General features: G+C 37.9%; 1 protein-coding gene across 10 annotated transcripts in view; it reads right to left on the reverse strand.

Annotated features, from left to right (window-relative positions):
• The window catches only part of CDC42BPA (CDC42 binding protein kinase alpha), a gene marked incomplete at its 3' end in the record, with an annotated part of 184112 nt that overhangs the window by 58814 nt on the left and 104402 nt on the right, over positions 1-20896 (reverse strand). For 7 of the 10 annotated variants that reach the window (XM_082303113.1, XM_082303110.1, XM_082303108.1 and 4 more), the window contains exons 8-16: positions 20273-20473; positions 19443-19691; positions 15630-15709; positions 14435-14601; positions 13871-13993; positions 9412-9545; positions 7534-7776; positions 7172-7282; positions 1609-1856 (exon numbers count right to left, since the gene is read on the reverse strand). In XM_082303113.1, coding sequence (XP_082159239.1) covers positions 1609-1856; positions 7172-7282; positions 7534-7776; positions 9412-9545; positions 13871-13993; positions 14435-14601; positions 15630-15709; positions 19443-19691; positions 20273-20473 — 1556 coding nt within the window. The remainder of the gene's footprint in view (positions 1-1608; positions 1857-7171; positions 7283-7533; positions 7777-9411; positions 9546-13870; positions 13994-14434; positions 14602-15629; positions 15710-19442; positions 19692-20272; positions 20474-20896) is intronic. The other 3 variants (XM_082303111.1, XM_082303105.1, XM_082303112.1) reach the window with 2 other exon arrangements.

Here is a 20896-nt window from a genome sequence, read left to right on the forward strand (position 1 = left end):
AACAAAAGACAGACAAGATCAGGCCTTCAGCAATCACTCATCATGTGCCTGGACACCTGTCTTAACATGATGCTGCAGCCCTTCCCATGAGGAGCCAAGTGTTGGATACCTGTTATATGACACATTTCTGCTCATGCTTTAAAATGCTTTCTTACACAAACACTTGAAACACTACAACAAACACTTGGTTATGACAGCAGCCATTCTAGATTTGTACCCAGTTCTTTTTTCATTTATAGAGAGAGAACAGACTGAAAAAAGGTTTATGAACTACCTAGCATGAAGCACATCAACCTTTGTTATTTTACTAGATGGACATCTAGTTAGAATGCCTGCAGCTGTACAATACCAGAATTGGGAAAGGAGGAATTTTTGGTCTGGCCGCTGCTTGGTGGTATGAACCTTACAAACAGTTTAGCCTGCAGAAAGAAGTATTAATGATCCTTTATTGAATATTGCTCCTCCCAAGACACTGCTGCACTTTTTTAAAAGAGTGTCATACCATCACCTTTATATTTTACAAGACAGAATGGCCTTTTGTGCACTTGTAACTCTTTGGTCAGCAAGACCATTAAGTTGTGTCACAATGAAAACATGCTGCTGAGGCAAGTTTTACCTCTCCACCTAGAACAAAACAGCAAACTCCTGCGTTGTTAGTAGGTGCAGCTGCATGATAGGAGGAAACAGTTCATGCACTGCATTCTAGGCTGTATAATCTACAATCCCTGATGAATACAATTTACCAGAGAAACAGTGTTTCCACCTCCATTTGCATGAACTTTTTGGAAAAAAATTGTATTTAATTTACTACTTATATTTAAAGGACTTGCTACAGTTTGGCTAAGCTCTCAGCAGGGACTTATCCATGCTTTCTCTCATTTGCCATCTTGCTACAGCAGCAAAAACACTCATCTATGTTAGCATCTATAAAGCATTCTGAATTTTTTATGAATGAACATGTTCAATTTTTAACTTATTCCCACTACTACACCATCCAACAGAAAAACTTCTTTTTATTGATGAATGCCTCAAGGAACAATCTCAAGGCCAGTTATAAGCTCCTCCATGTGGGAGAGAAAAAAGCAGGTCTGACAAATTACCATGTCAGAAGAGATAAAGCAGCTAGCTTACGCCCACAGTAGTCTGCTGACTGATGTTAACACTGGATGGAACCCAGCATGGATTAGCCTCAGCTCACATTAAGTGACTGTTCCTGCGCTGGCAGAAATGTAAACAATACTTGATCTCTAACACATCAGTTTTGCATCAAAAGATGAAAATACCAAATAAAAGAAAAATGTCAAAAAACCATTTTAAAGTGCAACATGAGCTTCAGAGGTAAACTCACCCTGAGCTACAAGTCTGTAACTCAAGTTACATACCCTTGGAACGGTCAGCCAGTGAAACAGTTCTGGTGTAAAATTAGCTGTTTCAGTACAAGGACGTGAAGATTTTTGTTCTGTTTTTAAAGGTGGTCGTTTTCAACTCTGGCATCAGCTCAGCCAAAGTCCAACAGTCTGCAGTACACTTAAGGAAGTGACAGTGTTTGGAACAATACTAGGAGACTTCAAAAGGATAAAAAAAAGGTAAATTTCATACAGTACTCACTTTTCTCTTCTGGTTTTCTCTAACTTGTCTTTCAAAACCATGATCTCCTTCTTGAGGGCAAGCTGCTGCCTCTCTGCATCCCACAGTTCTTTCTTCAAACTTTTTATTTCATTAGCATGCATCATTTCACGTTTAGATAGTTCTTCTTCATAGAAAACACTCTTCTTTTCCAAGTCTGCCTTTAATTTAGTTATCTCTTGCTGGTGTTCTATACTGCTTACGCCAGGTGAGCGGCCAACCTGTTTTTGCTAAAATAAACAGCCCCAAATTAACACTCAAGAATGTTGAAAATTATGCTTAGTAACAACTCGATATTCCTAAGTCTTGGTTTAGAAAATATCCCATTAGAGCCTTGAGTTAAACATAACTAACTCACTTTTTTTTCAAAATTTGTTACAGCATAAATCTGAATGACACTCTATTATTTGATTATTTAAATGCAGTAATAGTTTTCAAGCCATTGAAAATTTGATCATCACTTTAAACATCTCTGGTCACATTCTGACTCCCCTTAAATGCAGTCAGAAAGTGACCACAGAATTAAAGACTTTGATGCTTCCACTCACACAGCTGACAGCAATAAGTTCAAGTGACTTTCAGAAACACAGAATAAGGACTAGGATATACAGTTAATACATTCTGAAGGAAAAGTAATTTCTGGAAAAGCTATACTAAGAGAAGCAGAGCCTTAACTGAATGCTAAAATCTAGCTACAGAAACACTGTATGGATGGTATCAGGAGGAAAACCTGACCTATTTTACTCAAACTGATCATTTACATCACAGTGGATTAACAGGAAAAAACAAGCTTTAAACAATAAGAGTAATTACTTCACTTTTCGAAGTTTCATAGCTCTCTTAGTGAGGTCTTCTGGCATTTCAATAGTCTTTACACACTGCTTCAGGATACATACACATTTGCACCAAATGCTGCACTCACTAAACTCAATGTCCTGCCATAACATAGAGGAGGAGCAAGATCAGGTTCAAAATGAGATAGTGGCATGACATGCACTGAAATCCAAGTACGGAAATAACTTTCTAATGCCAACATATGGACAACTTGGTTTGGAATTTTTTTCTGTTTTTTAAAATATGCAATTCAAGGTAGTCTAAGGAAAGGAAATTCATAGAAACACTGTGTTTTGACAAAGTGCATGTAACTGGAAAATCTACTTCCCTATGGTGACTTTGTCACACTGTCCAGACGATCAAATATATTTTGTTAATTATATCTCCATTCTTACCATGAGATATTAGAAACCTCTCAGTCACCCTTAATTGGGACTGGCTTTGGGTAATTTTCTTTTGCTGATGTACGAACAGGATTTAAGAGCTAATTGTCATTGCAGAACACTCCGATGAGCTGAATTTCTACCATGACAAATTCTGTGAGAAAGCTGGGCCTTGCTGTTAGTGTCAGCAAAAAACTGCAAAACCCCCTAAATGTACGAGCCAGAGATGTGCTGCTACTGCACTGTTTTCTCTAACTCATCGAAACAGCCATCTGTTTTGATGTAAGACTAAAATCCTGCCCTTAGGATGCAGAACAGTAAACTGGAAAAGGAAGATGCCATCCTAACAGGAGGTGCTTTGGAGAAAGAAAGATTTCTTTTTTTTTAAAAAGCAAGCATAGGAATTTTCTGTCATGCACAGGCAGTTAACTATGGAACTTGTCTGTTACTGCCCAACATCCTGAATTGCTTACACACACAGGGTATTGGAGCACAGAGAAAGTTTAGGCTTTGCAACATCATCTATCAAGAACATAAAATGTTTTCCTGGAATTGCACATTTTTTACCACAACAAAAAGACACTATTGGAACCATAAGAGAGATGGTGCAGTAGAAGAGAAAGCCAAACGGTATTGAACAATGGCTTAGAGAACTGGAGAGATATAGTAAACAAAGAATACATTTTGAATTGATGAAAACATATATTCCAAATAGATGTTTTCATACATGCCTATTTCAAATGGACAAATGGTGCAACTGAGACATAATGCATCTCCTGGCACACTGACAGCTGCTGTTTAATGCACCCCCCCCCCCCTTTGGCTAACAGGGCACACTGCTGACTAATACTGAGTCTGATTTTACTGAAAACGCATGACATCCACAGGATCCCCTCTGTCCACACACTTCACTGACAAGTTTGCAGAACCCCAGCAGGTCAGTGTTGCAGGACTTGGCCTGACAGAAGGCACACTGCCTTCCTCCCAGTAGGCTCTGCTTCATCCTGGAACTCTCTGACCTTATCCTCTACCACAGCCTCTACTCCTTTCCTAAGGAAGGAGCTGCAGCCAGTACTCTGCACCTCCGCAGATGATCTGAACGAGAGTTACAGTGGCACAGTGGGCTGCCTGTAATAAGAGGGTTCACATCTTGGCCAGCAGCTCTCTTCTCATTTAAGCTCCTTCAGAACTCCCTCAGGTGACTTCACATCTGACGCACCTGCCAGCTCTCCTGCTTCCTGCAATCACCCCAGAACCACCCAGCTCATCTGCCCACCCTGCTGCCAAGAACACACCGTGTGGCTGTGTTAGTTTAACACAGCCTGGTTTTCGGTGGGCGGGAGAAAGCTGCTAGAAGTTTCTACTGTGTCCGGCACAGAGCCAATCGCTGAAGGCTCTGACGATGGGCACTTTACCAGCCCAATTAGAGAAGCTGGTAGCGCCTTTGTGACGTTTTAAGATGTTTTTAAGATGTTTTAAGAAAGGAAAAACCGCGGGAAGCTGTCCTTCTTCCTCCCCTCCGAGGGGGGCCCCTCACGGCGCGGCGGCCAGGGCCGTGCCGCTGGAGGAGCCATCCCGGTGCCGCGAGCAGCTGCGCGGCCAAGACCACGCGGCGGGAGCAGTGCTGGGAGTGCCCGTGAGGTCGCGGCTGGAGCCCTCCCGGGGCTGGAGCCCTCCTGGGGCCGGGGCCTTCCCGAGGCCGGGAATGGCGCGGCTGGGGACACCCACGTGGGGCTGGCAGGGACCACATGGCCAGCGACAAAAACATGGTGAACAATTGCCCGACACGGAAGACAGACAAGATCAACCTTTTCAGCACAACGAGGCTCTATTAGGACTTTTCAATTAACAGAACTTGAGAACAATAATACCTACGGACAACAATTTTCTTCCGAGTCAGAGAAATGGAAAAAAATGGAGGACACGTGAGGAGAAACAACATAGCAGCACTGAGGTCAGAAAAGAAGGAGAGGGAGGAGGTGCTCCAAGCATTGGCGTTGAGATCTCTCTGCAAGCTGTGGTGAGGACTATAACACAACGAATTCTTTCCCTGTAATTCATGAGGTGCATGGGGGGATGCAGAGATCACTCACAGCCCATGAGAAAGAGTGCTCACGCTGGAGCAGGTGGATGCTGAAAAGCTGAAATCTAGTGAGGAACTCAGAGAGAGAAGAGCCTTGCTTCCAGAGACAGAGAAAGAGAACCCTTGCTTCCAGACTAGAACAGCTTATCCTTAAAAGACTAAAACCTCATGAACTAAAATGACCCAGGCTAGGCAGTTTTGGGAAAACTGCTTGGCCCGTGGGAGGGACTCATGTTACAGCAGGTTGGGGGGGGCTGCTGTTTGTGAAAATTAAAACCACGCCAGAGAAATTCAGAGAACTATCTCCTGTGGGAAGGACCCCACGGCACAACAGAAGAAAAAGCTCCTTTCCCTGAACGAACTGAAGATAGATTCTTAGAAAGTGAAAGACTGACCACACCCTCATGTTTTGTCTCCTTGCACTGTCGGTGGGAAAGAGGGAGGGGCTGAGAAGAAAATAAGTGTTCTAAAGGTTTATTTTAGTTCTCATTACCCTTTTTACTTTTAATTCTGTTAATAATAAATTTTCCTTTTACTGTTTAAGTTTTCAGCCTGTCTTGCCCTTCAAATGTTTTTCCCCATATCCTTATCTCGACTCAAGAAGTTTTCTTTTTAATTTCCCCATCTCTGCTTAGCTATAGCAGAGGAAAACGAGTGAATAGTTTTTCCTGGGTGCCTGGCGCTTAGCCAGCATCAAACCTTGACAGTGGCAATCTCCCTTGCTTCAGCAGTGAAGTCTGACACACGAAAGCCTTGTGAGGCATTTCTGCCACAGCCCTATTAGCTCAGAGATTGCCTTTTGCATCCCCAAGCAGCCTCATGAGTTTCCTGAGGTTTTCTGCTTTGGATTTACAGAACTTCCCACAATCACTCTGAGCATCTACTGCAAAGTGCTTCCTAAATTCTCTTTATTTAGCCCTCTATATCCTGTTCACACTTAGCCTGCCATCATTTATGGTCTTTTCTCCTCATTTGGAGAAACCTTCCTTTCTTCTTTAAATACTTTTGTGTAGGAAAACTCCCTGAACTTATCTAAGGAACCATGCAGAGCTTTTACTGAATGGACTGTGCACTATCACAACAACCACACAAGATAAGTGTGCTTACTGAATTGTAAAATATTACCAAGAAAGCTAAAATTCCCTTTTCCTCTTCTGATAGACTTGCCCTGTTGTTATAAATCAGCATATCATTTATTCTCAATAGATCTCCCATAAATTCTTCTTGCCTCTTAAACTGTCATACAAACTCTTTGCTGATAGGAAAGATTCATGGAAGCAGAAGAAATACGTTAATTTTCAGATAACAATCTGAATTCACAGCAATAGAAACTTTATTAATCCAAACTTCATATTGAATGGATTTCCTTATTCTCTTTTAGCAAAGGAAGGCCAAATAAAAGAGTGTTTGCAAAAAACCACTGACTTTTCTGTGCCATAATTTAATGTTGATAAATGCCCCAGAGAATTCTAATGAAAAAAAACTTGGTTGTTGATTTAAATTAAGACCAGATTAGGACTAATCTCACATTTTGCCCAAAAAGTTTAGAATTACCCTACTGCATGAAACATTTGGAACAGGACTTCGCTGTAAATGAACAGCAATCCTCATATGTAAATTAAAAACTTTCTCATTCAATTTTTGAGTAAGCCTAACTTCTTTAAAGCAATGCATAAAATGCTAAATCACAGAATAAAGTAACAGTTAACATTCTTGGCTGCCTTAAATTTCTTCTCATAAAATCACATGCACATGTGAGAAATCTCATCAATCTAAACAAAATCTTCATGCTCAATGCTGCTCTTGGGCAAAAATGCCTTATCATCTAGCTGAGAGGCAGAATGTGCTAAAACTGTTCCTTTACAGTTACATCAGTTGACACCTATTGTGCAGGAAACACGAGGAACAACACAGCAGACAGAACACCTACATAGAAACCTGCCCAGATGCAGGTTTATCTTCAAATATTCAACCATCCTATGCTAAAAGAAAGCTTTTAACACAAAGTTAAATAAAGATTAATGGAAGCAGTGTGGCAAGACACGGTTGAGTATTAAGAAATAGCACATCAGGCAAACGTTCATTTTTCTGGGCAATAATGCAATGCATGCCTGCATTAACATTTAGCACTGACTGAAGTGACAGACTGACAAAACCCTTTTGTCCTACATCTGAAAGCAATCAAACAGATCCAAGTCCTAGTTGACTATTAAGTTTGCAGGTGTTAATATCAAAACAGACTAACCTTTAGCCCTTCTACTTCGCTTTCCAACTGTTTAGAGTACTGTTCACTCCTCTCTCGCAATTTCCTGTCTTTGGATGCCTCAGCAGCTGCAGCTTCAGCTTGGACTTCCAGCTACAAAAGTACATACGTTTTTAATAGATAGGATTCTTTTTTTTTTTTTTTCCCCAAAATCTATTGATGGTTTTCAATATAAGAGAGAAATCTTCAGCACCAAACTGAACACTTCAAATTCTTAGAAAACAAAACTGGTACTGTTAGAAACAACAAACAAAAGGTTAAAGATTTACAAATAAAAAAAAAGACTCAGAAAACCTTACATATAACTTATTTCATAGAGTCTAAACAGTCTTCTCACCACTTACTTCTTTTTTAAGTCTCTCTGTTCTGCGTAACTCTTGCCTTAAACTTTCTACTTTTTGCATCACCACTTCCATTTCTTCCTCCTTATCTCGGAGCTGGCGGGCAAGCTTTTGTTTTTGAGAGTGCAAGTCTGTCAGCCGCTCGTTCATCTCTGAGAACTCCTGCATTGCCAATTTCCGCTGGCTGTGTGCATCTTTCAGCTCTTTGGCTTGGGATTTTAATCTGTCACTAGACTCTGCCAGTTCCTACAGTTTAAAAAAAGAATTAAGTAATAAACCTAGAAAGCTGCAAGGCGAATTCTGTCTTTGGATGTGCATCTAATGCCTTTTCCAGAGTGAATAGAAACTATGTATTTTTTTTATTTCATGAATGCATCTACAATACAGATTGCATGCCTCTATAAATAAGGAAAGAGGCATGTTTTACACTACTGGAGTTAGTTAAACTGCATAAATGTAAACCAAGTAGGAATCTACTCCATTATTACAGGTAAACACAATGGTTTTCAAGCACTTGCATTACAGTATAAAAATACCTTGCTTTCTTAATGCAAAAATGTCATTAGCATTGTTCTTTTTAAAAAGTACTTAAATAAATTACAAGAATCTCAAGTGTTAAATGATTAAAAAAAAGCTTTTGCATTGAATGGAAAACTCTGCTCTATGAAAATTTTTACTGAAAAAGCTTTTGAAAACTGGCCTGCAGAATGATTTCCATACACTGTACCTTCATATCAAATATTAGAGAAAGTTTCAGGCAACAAAACACTGCAGTGAATAAAAGCAATATATGATAACTATTCTTTTCAAAGAACCAGCATGAAACAGCACTGCTAGGGTGTGATAACTCCACAGCACATGAGCTTCACAAAGCTTGCTGTGCCCTAGATTTGTGCCACCACACTACCAGTGAGGGACCACAACAGTTTACATAGTTCAATGATGTTCAGTCAAACCAGAGCAGAACAAAGAAGCAAGGAAAAGCAAATTTCAGGATAAAGAGAAGATCAACAGGAAAAATTAGCATTTGGCACTGCTGACATCCATGTAAATCTAAAAATGTTTCTAAGGTTCTTAAAAAGAAGTCCTAATCACTATGAGTTGGTTTAGAAGAAAAATGGTCTTTCTGGGACAAACTGGCAGCTTTCAAAATTTTAGGAGCCTTAAGGGTCAGAAGAAACAGTGTTAAACACAGCTGGCACATCAACTTTAGTATGGACTCTAAAATACTGGGCCAATATAATCATGATGAAAAACAGGTTTATGTATTTCACACCTGATTACAGGTTGATCTAATAATGAATACAAAAAATAGGCATCAAAGACAGTATGTTATAAATAAGAAAATGAGAGATCAGGGAGATACAGAAGAAGAAATAAATTCCATTATTCTTTAACAGTAGTTATTTCAAATTACTTTTCAATCTTCATATTTGGGCAATTTTTCACATATCCCTTCTGGAAACACTTCTGTGACACAGCCTTAATACCATATTCTTCTCATTTTTCACTGTTAAAGTTTCACCCATACTTCAGATTAAATTGTCTAGGATAGTTCTTCTCTACTCTGTCTTCTAACCCCTCCCTACAATTATCACCTCAATGTGAAGCTATAAAAACTTTTTTGCAGCCACTGTGCAATTTGGATAATGGAGTTGTTCACGATCTGGAAGCAATCACTTAGGACCACCCAGCAGTCATACAGACAACATGTTAAATAATGTCCTTTTCGTCAGGAAAAAAAGGCAGAAAGCTAAGTAGGTCATGCTACACACTTGTTATCTGCTCATTAGTTTTACACTTGAAAGTTATTACAAGTAAAATGAACAAAAATAAAACAGTCTTGAGGGTTCAGAAGAGTTGCTGACTAATTGCTTTTACCTTATTAAGATCTTCTCTCTCTTGCTTCAGTGTTTTGACTTGCTTCTCAAAAGCCTTTATTTGTCTGGAAGCATCATCCAATTCCCGCCTTGCAGTGCTGGCCTCCTCAAGTTGCTGTTCTAGCTGACCAGATTCTAGAAAAAGCAGCAGAATTTGAAATATTCTAAGGGAAAAATCATAATTCTAGAATAGCATAGCCTAGCTGCTTGAAGCCCCTTCAGTTTTTTTTCTGGTTTCCATTTAAGCACAAAATAAGGCAATTCTTCTCTGGTTTAGAATAGGGAGCAGGTTGTTTCAGCTGCCACTATCTGCTTTTAAGGAACAGAATGAGAGGTCATAGCTTGCTGAAATACAACACAGAAAATGATAACAATTTGTCTTCTCACATTATAATAACCATGCTCTATACATAATTCTGTAATGTATGCTTTAACACAACTTATACATTTGACTTTTATGTGCTGTGATGTAATATACAATACATCTTTTATTACACTGTAATTATTAACACTCTCCTTCCTCCCTCCAATTTCCCCCAGAAAGAAACAGTAAAAATAATGGGTCACTCAAGAGCTGGCAAGTGTTCTCCTGTTGATACTCTTAAAATTAACTTCAGCTGATTTTACTTATTTCTAGTGTGAAAACCACTTGTTTTTATGTGATCTGCTTTATTACTACTATAAATAAAGGAGAACTATTGCAGCCAGTTTCTTACCAACAGTCAGTTACGCAGTGACAGTATATTTCTATGGCACAGTTAAATAATGTCATATAAATACCCTCAACTTCTACAAGAAAAACTGAAAATTCATAAAATATGGCAACTGAAAATTTCTAGCTAGTGAGTGGAGGGTTTTTTTGCCTTGTAGTTTTTAACTTAAAAACAAGACTTTAAAGCAAGATATATATGAGGGTAATTTAATTCCAAGTTCTGTGAAATCACTGGACATGTTGTCTTTTATTTCAGTTGTGGCAAGTCTTCAGACCATTTGTATTTACCCAAAGAACAGGAACCCATCTATACTCTTAATGAGAGCCTTTAACTACATTTTCATAAATGTAACCCTAAGAGACTGGCTCTTGGAGAAATCAAATATAAAAACACATCCATTTTTAAGAGGGTTAATTTCTGAAACACAAGAATTTTATAAGGAAATTAATTCCATTAGGTTATACCCAGAAAAATATGCACTATTGTTTTAATTCACTGGCTCTTGTTTAAAATTTTAAAAGAATGCACTTAAATAAGAGATGTAACTCAAAGCCAGAAATTATTAACTGCCTCCCTTATGTAGTCTACTCCGAAGTCACCAGTGAAAAAAAGTTTATATATGGCTCTGCTGAGCCAAGATAAATCTCTCTTCTGTGCATGAACTACTTTGTTCCACAGCTCTGTTTTCTTCTTTCATTGCTGCCCTTTACATATTTGGCAATATTAAAGATTCCTCAAAGTTTTCTCCTATGTAACTTAGCGAACAAAAATTATAACTTTGACCTCAAAAATTGAAAGCATATGCTAGCTTGTCATTTCCTGGAAAACCAGATAGACAAGAAAAATGTATTTTTCTAAGCCCCCCCCCTCCAGCGACACTCCTGAATTTGAGACGATTTTGAGTTCATTCTTCATTACCTTTTTAAGCAGGTGTTTACTCTTACAGCTTCAGAAGAGGCAGTAAAACAGGTTAAAAGAACGTAACAAAAAGCTAGTTGTGACATATGTGCTGTAAATGGTAATTTTCCATTTAATCACCCTTGTAGTAACTAACATTTTAGATAATATATGCAAACACTCACTGTAATGTGTTATTACATTTAGTTGTCCAAGAGATGAGCCCAAAGCATAAAAAGTTCAGCTCTGCACCTGAACTGAACCTCCTTAAAGTTCATCAGATCTAGTAGAAAAATGAGATCTTTTAAAGGCTATCCCGAAAACCTGGAACTAGCTCCCCTACATTTGGAAGCACTCAGACATGGCCAACACTTGGTTTGTTTCTGCATTCTGTCACTAATACAGTTTTAAAATCTATCTCAAAACCCCCATAAAATCAAGCAAAATAGAGCATTTGCTTTTTATTTTATCAAATTTGCTTGTATTAGTTACATCTTAAGGCACAAATGAGTGTTTTCTAACAAATGGGTGGATCAGACAAAGCATTCAAGTATATCCTGGCAAAGTTGTGTGGTGACTGGGGATGGGTTAGACAATTCTACAAGATATCTTCCCCATTTGATTCCATATTCACTTCCAAACTGAACTCCAAAAGTATACATTCTGTCTAGGAATAAATACAAAAACATGTATGTGGTGTGAAGCAGAAAATTACTTTAGGAAAAACCTTCTCATTATCAACCACCTTCACCAGACTTTGCTTTTCAATTTCAAAAAGGGCTAGCAATTGTGTTGGGGAATGTTTCCATGCCTTTACTATTTCTTTTTTTCATTACCAAAGGAAGGGAATGATACTTTCAGCAATGAACTAAAATCTAAGTTGCAGCTCAATAGTAAAGAATAAAATATAATTTAAAGCTGATCCTGATGCTTTTCTGTGAATGGTTGGTCTCATTCAAAAGCTGTTTTTGTAAATGTTGCTTTTCAGTGGTTCCAAAGACTCAAAACCAGAGCTAGGGACTGTTGCAGAGCAGGGATTTCTGATCATGTTGTCTTTATCCTCATTATAGCAGCAAGAGGAGGGACATTTGGCTGGAGAGAAATTTCACAAAAACCTTTGTCTTGACATAGTGCCAACATGGCATCACTCAAACCAGAGTGATCCTCCCTGAGCTAGCTAAGCTGTGTTCCCATCTGAAAATAATGCCTATGGTACAATACAAAACTGCTGCATCACACCAGAGCAGCTGTCCAACTGTGTATCTGTAGCAGGCTTTTTTCAGACTACACGATTTTAACAGGCTGTAATCTGTGTGCTGCACTCTGCAGCTCACACATTGCTGCTCCTGCCCTCTGAGGCAGCTGCAGAGTCTAAACACATCAGCTGAAGTGTCTGCAAGTGAAGTTCAAGTTCTTCTTTCTGAGGGTGTCACTGCTGGCATTCCTGACACTTTCAGGAACTGAATGAAGTCTTGTCACAAATACAAACCAGAACAAATGGTTTTTGTAGTTTCCTCCAACCTTTCTGGCTGTTTCTTTTTCCTTTGCCTCAGGTAAATATGACCATATAATAGAGATGTATCTACCACTACTTGTGTCTGATTTTTCACACAAAATGCAGACTTTTTCCTATTTCTGTAAGATTTATTGGATTTTCATCTGTGTTTCTCTGGTTCCAGACCTGATACCTAACAGTCTCTTGTTAATTCTCCTTAAAAAATAAAAATCTTGCTGTGCTTCCTTTCTTCCTTTTTTTGAGATGTCTCTGCTCTCAAGATCCTATTTTAAAGACAGCATTATAGAGATGGATAGCAGGAGTGTGGTGCTATGGATCACTGTGAGAGAAAATCCCCTTTAACTTAATTCAGAACATCAAATCAAGAATACTGAATACTAGTAATTAGCCTTTAAAGTAGGCTAGAAAGGCATTAGCTAAATAGACAGCAAATGGTTCACTCATAGCTATATTCAATGTGGTTGTGCAGTATGAGCCCTCCCTCTCAAGTTCTTAAAACATGAATTGCCCAGAATCTGGGAAAGTAAGGCTGGAAAAAGATGGATCATTCCCTAAATGTCTCCAGTTGCCTCTGTAAAACACACATACTGGACTAAGGAGATCTTTGCTTTTTGACTAGTTTGGAAGTTCTGATGAAAGGCAGCATTAACATTAATTTAAAAAAATTAATCTCTTAAGCTGCACAGCTTTCAAAACCACTTTTCAAGCCTAAAGTACTGAGGTACTTGATAGCCAAAACTTTAGTTTTCATAAAATCCTCAAGAAGTCTCAGAAGCAAAGAAAATAGATGTTCAGTTTTATTAGCAATGACAGTTCATTTTGACAGCAGAGCTGAAAGGTGGCTCTTCTCCCTCTCATCTCCCTTTTCTCACATGCTTCTATTGCCCACCTTGTGCTGATTTATCTGACCGTAAGTTGATTAAATTCTCTCTAACAGCATTTGCCTTGTTTAATTGAGTTAATTAAATTCATGGGAGAGTTCAGGGAATGCACAGATCAAAAAGAGGCCACGCAGCTGTAGGCAGGACCTATTTTGGTGGCAGTTTTCTTTGGTCAGTTCTGCTGCTGGAAGTGCAGCCTCATGGCCCATTGTGTCCTCTCTCATGGAAAAACACCCTTCACTACTCCCTGACACTTGGACAACTCAAATTAAATTGAATTTGGAGAAAATGTTGACCTACAAAGGAAGAGTGAGGGGTAAAATGAAAAGTAAAAACAGACTGTAAAACTCTTTTAGAAAGCTAAGGAAAACTAGCATTAAAATTGGAGGGAAAAAAACCCTTGACAAAATACAGTTTCCTGTTACAGTTTTTACATTAGTATTTATAACATACCTGTTACCTGTTTCTTCAACTTTTCAATTTCTTCTTTCAAACTTTTAATTTCTAAATCTTTGCTTGCTGTTATTGGGCCATCCACTGTTGAATACTGCAGAGCCTGCACTGTCTGGGTGGACTCTAGAAAAAGGTGGCAGAGAGAGGGACAAATTACTCCTGATATCTGAGGAAATCAAAGAGATACTACTGATAAATTAAGACATGCCAAAGACCCTGCACTGGGTATTCTACACTTTTTAATTTCAAACTATTAAGTGCCAGTTTTTCAGTAACTGTCAGTTGGGCAAACTAAATTCTTAGAAATTCTAAGAATGAAATGTTTATGCCATAGTGATCAAGGTACAGTGACAACAAAGTTAGCATAAGAAGTTGCATACATGGTGTATTTCAGGCATAAAGAGTAACAGAAACTTAATTTGTCAACAGAAATAATGAACAGAATTCTTTTTTGCTAGAAAGAATTCCAGGAGGTATATTTAATTTTTTTTCCACAGTATAAACAGTGCTGTACAAAGCTGCAAGCTAATCGAAGTTAAAAAAGTGATTTTTTAATGACCATACCTTGCAGTTTTCTACTAAGCTCAAGCTTTTCCTGTTCTAGACGTCTTATTCTCCTCTCATAAGCTTCTGTTGCTAAACTATCCTCCAAAGTTCTTTGAATGCTGGCATCAAGATCCATGGAGGGTGGTCCAGCTGTCAGTCTTAGACAGCTGCGGTCTGAAAGCACACTGGGGGAAAAAAATAAGTAGTAATGGATTTTACAACAGGCTGGTTTAAAATAGTGCTATAAAAACATCAACCAATAAACAGTTTGGTAAGTTGTTAATTACTATGCCATTTATTATAACATCAAAGAATACCTTGTTAGTATGTGCTCATTGAAAACTGAACTCATTTTTACCTAGCATGCCTGATCTCCCCAATGTATTTTTTGTTACACAGAAGTGGATGAACTCCTGATTAAAAATCATTAGGGACAGTCTATGCTAGCCAGATAGCAAAAAGGAGCAACCTAGACAGTAAGATTACAGTAACAGTTCATTTGAAAATAGTCAAATCTCATAAATGCTTTAAAGACAACAATCACAACAAATGGTGTGAAATTATCCCATAACAACTAGGGCATGGACATGTCAGAAATGCTGTGGCTACTCATGTACACATGCTACTACTTATGCAAATAATCCTTTTGAAGTCTAGGACATTCTAGGACAGTCACATTCCCAGCAGAAACATAGACCTGGATTTTCAATGGTTGTAAACATTCTTTATTTCCATAAACAACAAGGAGCATACAGGGACTTCCCTGTTACTGCTTAATTTAGCAATGGAAATGAGCGAAATAAATACAACGTTAATACCATATATCAATTAAAGCAATTTTAATGAAATTTCTTTTCAGAGTTACAGAAGTGTCAAAGGGCTAGAAATAAAACTGGTTTTAATGTCTAATAAACTCAGTTTTGCCTGGGTCCACAAATCTAGCCTTAACTTTGTCATGTGCAGTTAACTTTATACATTGTCTAATAACTACCTTTCTCAGCAAAACTCCCCAGAGCACATGTGCTGACCTTTGCATTCATGTAAATTTTACCTGCAGAGAGCTCATTCTTTTGAACAGACAGCTTTTTATATTATGGCCTAGCAACTTCCCCAATAAACCACATTCTTTGATATCTGTTCAATAGGTTTCAAAGACAGAAAGTTAGAATACTCTGTAACTAGCCTACAAACAATTCTGGAACTCTTAACTTACCAGCTACTTGTATATGTGAAACCCACAAATGGTAAATGATGGCCAGAAAATGCAGTGTGGGATGGTGGAGGCATTGTTTCCTAGAAAAATAATAGTACAGTTGAGTAAGCAGTACTCTACTGGACTTAAAAGAAACAGACTTTCCAGTTTAACCATATGAGAAGTGTTAGCCATAGTATCATATTAACTATATTCACTGTCATGCTTATCTACAGCCCAAATATGAAACAGCATCAACTAAATCTATTTATAATAGCATTTAACATATACAAAACCAGAGCACACTAACATAAAAATGCCTTTCTAATGAAATAGGCTATTGTTGGAGGAAAGCAGAATATTACACATATTAGATGCCAATTTATTCCTTCTTTTTTCCAAGAAGCTCTTAGCACAAAGAGCAATGCCTTTTATTCCCTGCTGTACTCCTCTCTGCTATTCAGTCAACAGGGCTTCCTGCCTGTAGAATTACCAGCCCACTTCTGAGTGGGCCATCTCTATTTGGAGAGAACAATCAGCAGGCATTTACTAGAAAGTAGTAATACAACAGAGTGTTCTAATCCCATTAGTGCTTTGACCATTTCTTCATTCCTTGCTCCTCTTTCTTCCCAGACAAAGAACTACAAACCAAGACAAATCTTGGAGTTTCTCCTCAGGCTAAAAGAACCCTGTTGTTATTTTATTTGAACCATTTTAAGTTCTAATATTCTTAAATGTTCTGTTAAAAGCCTCCTGTTTAACCCCAAGATGCAAGGTTTATGTTGCTCTGCTAGAGATGGCCATAAGAGTCACCCAAAAGAAAACCCCTAAGAAGATGATTATTGCACTGAAAGTGATAAAAGATTCTAAATTGTCAGAAAAGGTACATAATGATTTCTTTCTAAACCCAAGCAAAAAAAAAAGAAAGGAACCAGTTGTGCATTTTTTTCATGTAAAACTCAGCAGGAAAGGACAAGGAGTAAGACTGCATTCAACAGAAATATGAAATTACCTTTCCAGTAGTGGTGTCAGCTATATTACATCCCAACCTTGTCCTCTTAGCTGACAAAAACCTTCATGTTATAAAAGAGTTCCCAAACAACACTAGTGATATTGCTAGATTGTCTAAGTTCATTAAGTTGGGCATTTTGGAAACTAAGGACAAGACCAAATTACAAAGACTTAATTTTCCACTAAATCATAATAAAAATATCAATTATTACAGATTACTACGGTTAGCAAAGATAAAATTTTATTTCTCCTTTACATTTTGTTTTCACCTTTCATAGATTCCAATTTCAAAACTGTCTTTACAGATAACTTTAAAAATATCAAATGCATAATTGCATGATTTTAACAGCCCACATGACAATTTTCAGCTACCTACCAGCCAGGTATCTCTTCTAAAATATCGTATATATTGATAGTAAGGTAAGATTCTGTAAAAGAATTTGTTTTGCAGAGATCAAGATATGTATTTCCTGCTGCTTGTGTGAATTTAACTGTACAACCATGCTGAGAAAATTATAGCTGAATCTATCATATCTCTGAATGAGGCTACTAAACCAAACAGTTAAAAGCTAAAACCCAGCACAACTTAGGCTGCCTGAACAGCACAGTTTTGCCCTTTATGCTTGTGTGTATGCTCAACATACTTTTTAAATTTCATTATTATGTATATAATTTTTCCATGGGACTACGGTCTCATTCAAAGTTCAGGAAGAATAACAATCATGGCTTTTCAACACTGTCTTTTATCTTCAGCATTGGGTTTTCCTCCTTTGCTCTATGCAATTCAAATCTTGCCAAGAATTTTTTTAAAAAAAAGAGGTCTCATGGGCTTATCTGTGGCGCTGACCTCTATAATAACAGTGCGAGTATGTGGAACTTCCTCAAAAGATAAGTATGAAATATGGAGGAGAAAATACCTCCAAGTCATATATAAGGAATTTGAGGCAAAGCAATATGAAATACAATGTCCACCAGTCAAAGCAAAAATGTAAAATATTCTCAGTCGTGCAATGCCTTAGGCTAGGTTTTTTCAGTGGGTCTGAGATTCTAGGTGTGAAAAGAAATGGCAAGAAAATAACAGAACAAAACCTTCATATGTTTCAAATTAGGAAACTGAAAAAGAAGCTCTAGAAACTGGCATTCATCTCTCACAGTTCAGGGGCACTGCTTTTCACCCCCAAATGTCTAAAGCAAATTTAGAATTGGACTCCATTTTCTCAGCTGAGAGTCCAGTAACTCAGCAGAGGAGCATTCTTTCTTCACCTGCAGCTCCCTGTTTCTTCATGATGGCAAAGCATTCACACTGCACAGGCACAGTATGAGAGCCTCAGTTGGGAGACTGGGCTCTAGAAAGGAGGAGTGGTGGAATGGACAACATTAAAATGTGTGAACAACCTCCAAAAGCTATTTCAGCTTCACAGACAAAGACCTGCTATTATATACAGCAACCACTCCAGCCACTTGATCCTCATAGCTGTTGTTGGACAAAATAATATGCAAACAGGTATCTGAAGACCGTATAAAAAAGTTTTAAGATAAAAATACTTCAGTTGTGAAAGGAGGTGGAAAGATCAGATGCAAGTGAGGAAACAAATGAAAAGAAGGCAAGTCATCCTATGCAGCTACACTGGTGTAATTTGCCTATAAGGAAAAGGGCTCTGAGATTTAATCAAAGATCACAGAACCGTTTAGATTGGAAAGACCTTTAAGATCTTTGAGTCCAGCCATTAACTCAGCACTGCCAGGTCCATCACTAAACCGCTTTCCTAGGCACCACATCTACATGTCTTTTATATACCTCCAGGGATAGTTGACTTGACCACTTTACTGGCAAACCCTTTTGGCAAAGAAATTTTCCCCAATATCCAAACTAAACCTCCCCTGGCTCAACTTGAGGCCATTTCCTCTTGTCCTGTGGCTTGTTTCTTGAGAGAAGAGACCGACAAAGTGTTTTAGTCAGTGTTTTCCATATTTTAATGTGTACTTGGAAGAAAGGGAATGTAAATAATCATCACCTGTCTGTATCAATTCATGTTGCCTATCTCTTATCTGCAGCCCCAGAAAACTGAGATGCACATGCAGTTCAGAAAACAAAAGTAAAAGTGGTGAAAATGCTTTACCTCCCATGTAAACAGCAGTTTTCTGCATCTTTCAACAGAGACACACACAAACACACACAAAGATATTTCCAAGGAGAGAACACAAGGCATTCCTCCAATGCTAAGATATCTATCATCTGTCAAAGCTCCTTTTCAAAAGCATAGAAACAAAAAGTCTGGTAAAATCAATAGCTGCAAAGCATTTGAAGCAAAGGTAAAAATATTTTCTTGCTCCTTTAGAAATGGCTGTAACATTTCTCCTCAAAACTCAAGTCAGAAAAAAAGCTAGAAAAATTTAGCAGAAACACACTGAATGGAATCCAACACCGATATGAGCAATTAGAGTAGAGCAATAAAATGCAGTAAAATGCAATATGCAAACTTACACTAAGTCTTAACAATGCTCTGCTAGAAACAGTCTTGTAGACCATCTGCATGTAAATCTATTATTCTTTATAAGACAGGGACACTAAACTTATCACTGCAACAGATGTACATTAGCTGAAGACATGTAAAGCTACAATGAATTTACAAAAGTTATCCTTACATGACTGTGTTTGGAAGACCAGCCTTCAAACTATGAAAGTATTCCCTTCACAGTTCTTCAAAGCAGCACCTAATTGCTATTTATGCAGAACACATGAAATAAACTGCCTTTTACGTCCATTACGTTATAAAGTATGCTGCAAAGGCTGATTCATCAAAATGTTAATTGTATACTTACAGAGTTTTTTAAGCAATCATCATCCACATCAAAGTTTGATGTATCAGTAGGGCTGCTGACTTCTGGGATGTAAGGTGCCTCACAGTTCCTAATGTTGTCCCAATCAATCCCAGCAAAAAATGGATGGTTCTTAAAGTCTTCTATTCCATTTTGTCCAAGTCGATGCTCCCTGCTACAAATGAGCCTTCGGATGAGGTCCTTTGCACTTTCAGAGACATCTGTCACTTGAGCAGGAAACTGAAACCTCTCCTTAAAGATTAAAACAAGAGGAAATAGTTTATTACCACGAAAAACTTGGAAAAACTACCTTCTTAGTGAAAATCATTATGTAGAAAAAGAAATGTGCCAATACTCCAGCTCTGAAATACATGCACTAAGGTTTCAAGGAAAAGACTTCTGCTAAGGATAGAAACTATTAAAATTTTTTTGTTTTCTAGTTTTTCTTCTTTATTTAAATTTCTCTTACACTACAGCTGTTGAATTCTACAGCTACCTCCATGTGGAAGAACATTTCAGAATTTTCTGCATAAGCCAAGGAATGGGTTCACCAGAAGAAAGTAACACAACAGGATTGAAGCAATGTAGCCAAGACTGACTCCACAGGGTGAATTAAAATCCATGTTTCCAAACCCAGATTTTAAGTTTTAGCTTTATCCCAAAGCAAAGCCATTTGCAATCCATAACCATGAACTTACTACATGGAAACATATTTTTTGTTCTACATTTATGAACATTAACATAATTAGTACATAAAAACTTATTTTTAAGTTTGTCTTCAAGTTACCCCATTATTAAAAATTAGCTTAGAGACAGACAGAAAATGCACTAACTTTGTGGTTCATTATTTTCCCATAGGTCTCCACCAAGGACTCAGCATAAAAGGGCGTTTCTCCATAAAGCATTTCATACATGCAAACGCCCAGGGACCACCAGTCACACTCGGGCCCATACTTCCCTTTTCCATCTTCCATGGCCTGCAAGATTTCTGGAGAGATGTAGTCTGGTGTTCCAACTGCCACTGAGGATTGGACCTGGAGAAGTTACATGTTCAGGATTAAAATCAACTTTCATCATTACAGACACTGTGGTAGTGTGCCTTTATATATAAATTTAGCCCAGCATTCTTGTTGTAACAAGAACAACTAAACACAAACAAAAGCTTCTAAATTCAGAAAGAAATACTTAAGCATCCAAGGCACTGCAGGCACAGGGAACCCAGTAATATACTTTTGCTAAACTATTATCAATATTTAAAAATAGATAAAGGAGAAAACTGTCAATTGTCAGGATTAGAGCCAGTAAGCAATTACAGATTAGGTAATCACATATATTAGGTCAAATACTTTGTAGCCCTCTGGGACATGATTAAACATACTGGAATTACATTCTAGTCACACTTACTGCATACTGTGCAAATTTAAATGTACTAGTAGAACATCATCACATTCCAGTAT

Source organism: Coloeus monedula, assembly GCF_965178545.1.
Source record: "Coloeus monedula genome assembly, chromosome: 2".
NCBI classification, from domain to species: Eukaryota; Metazoa; Chordata; class Aves; order Passeriformes; family Corvidae; genus Coloeus; species Coloeus monedula.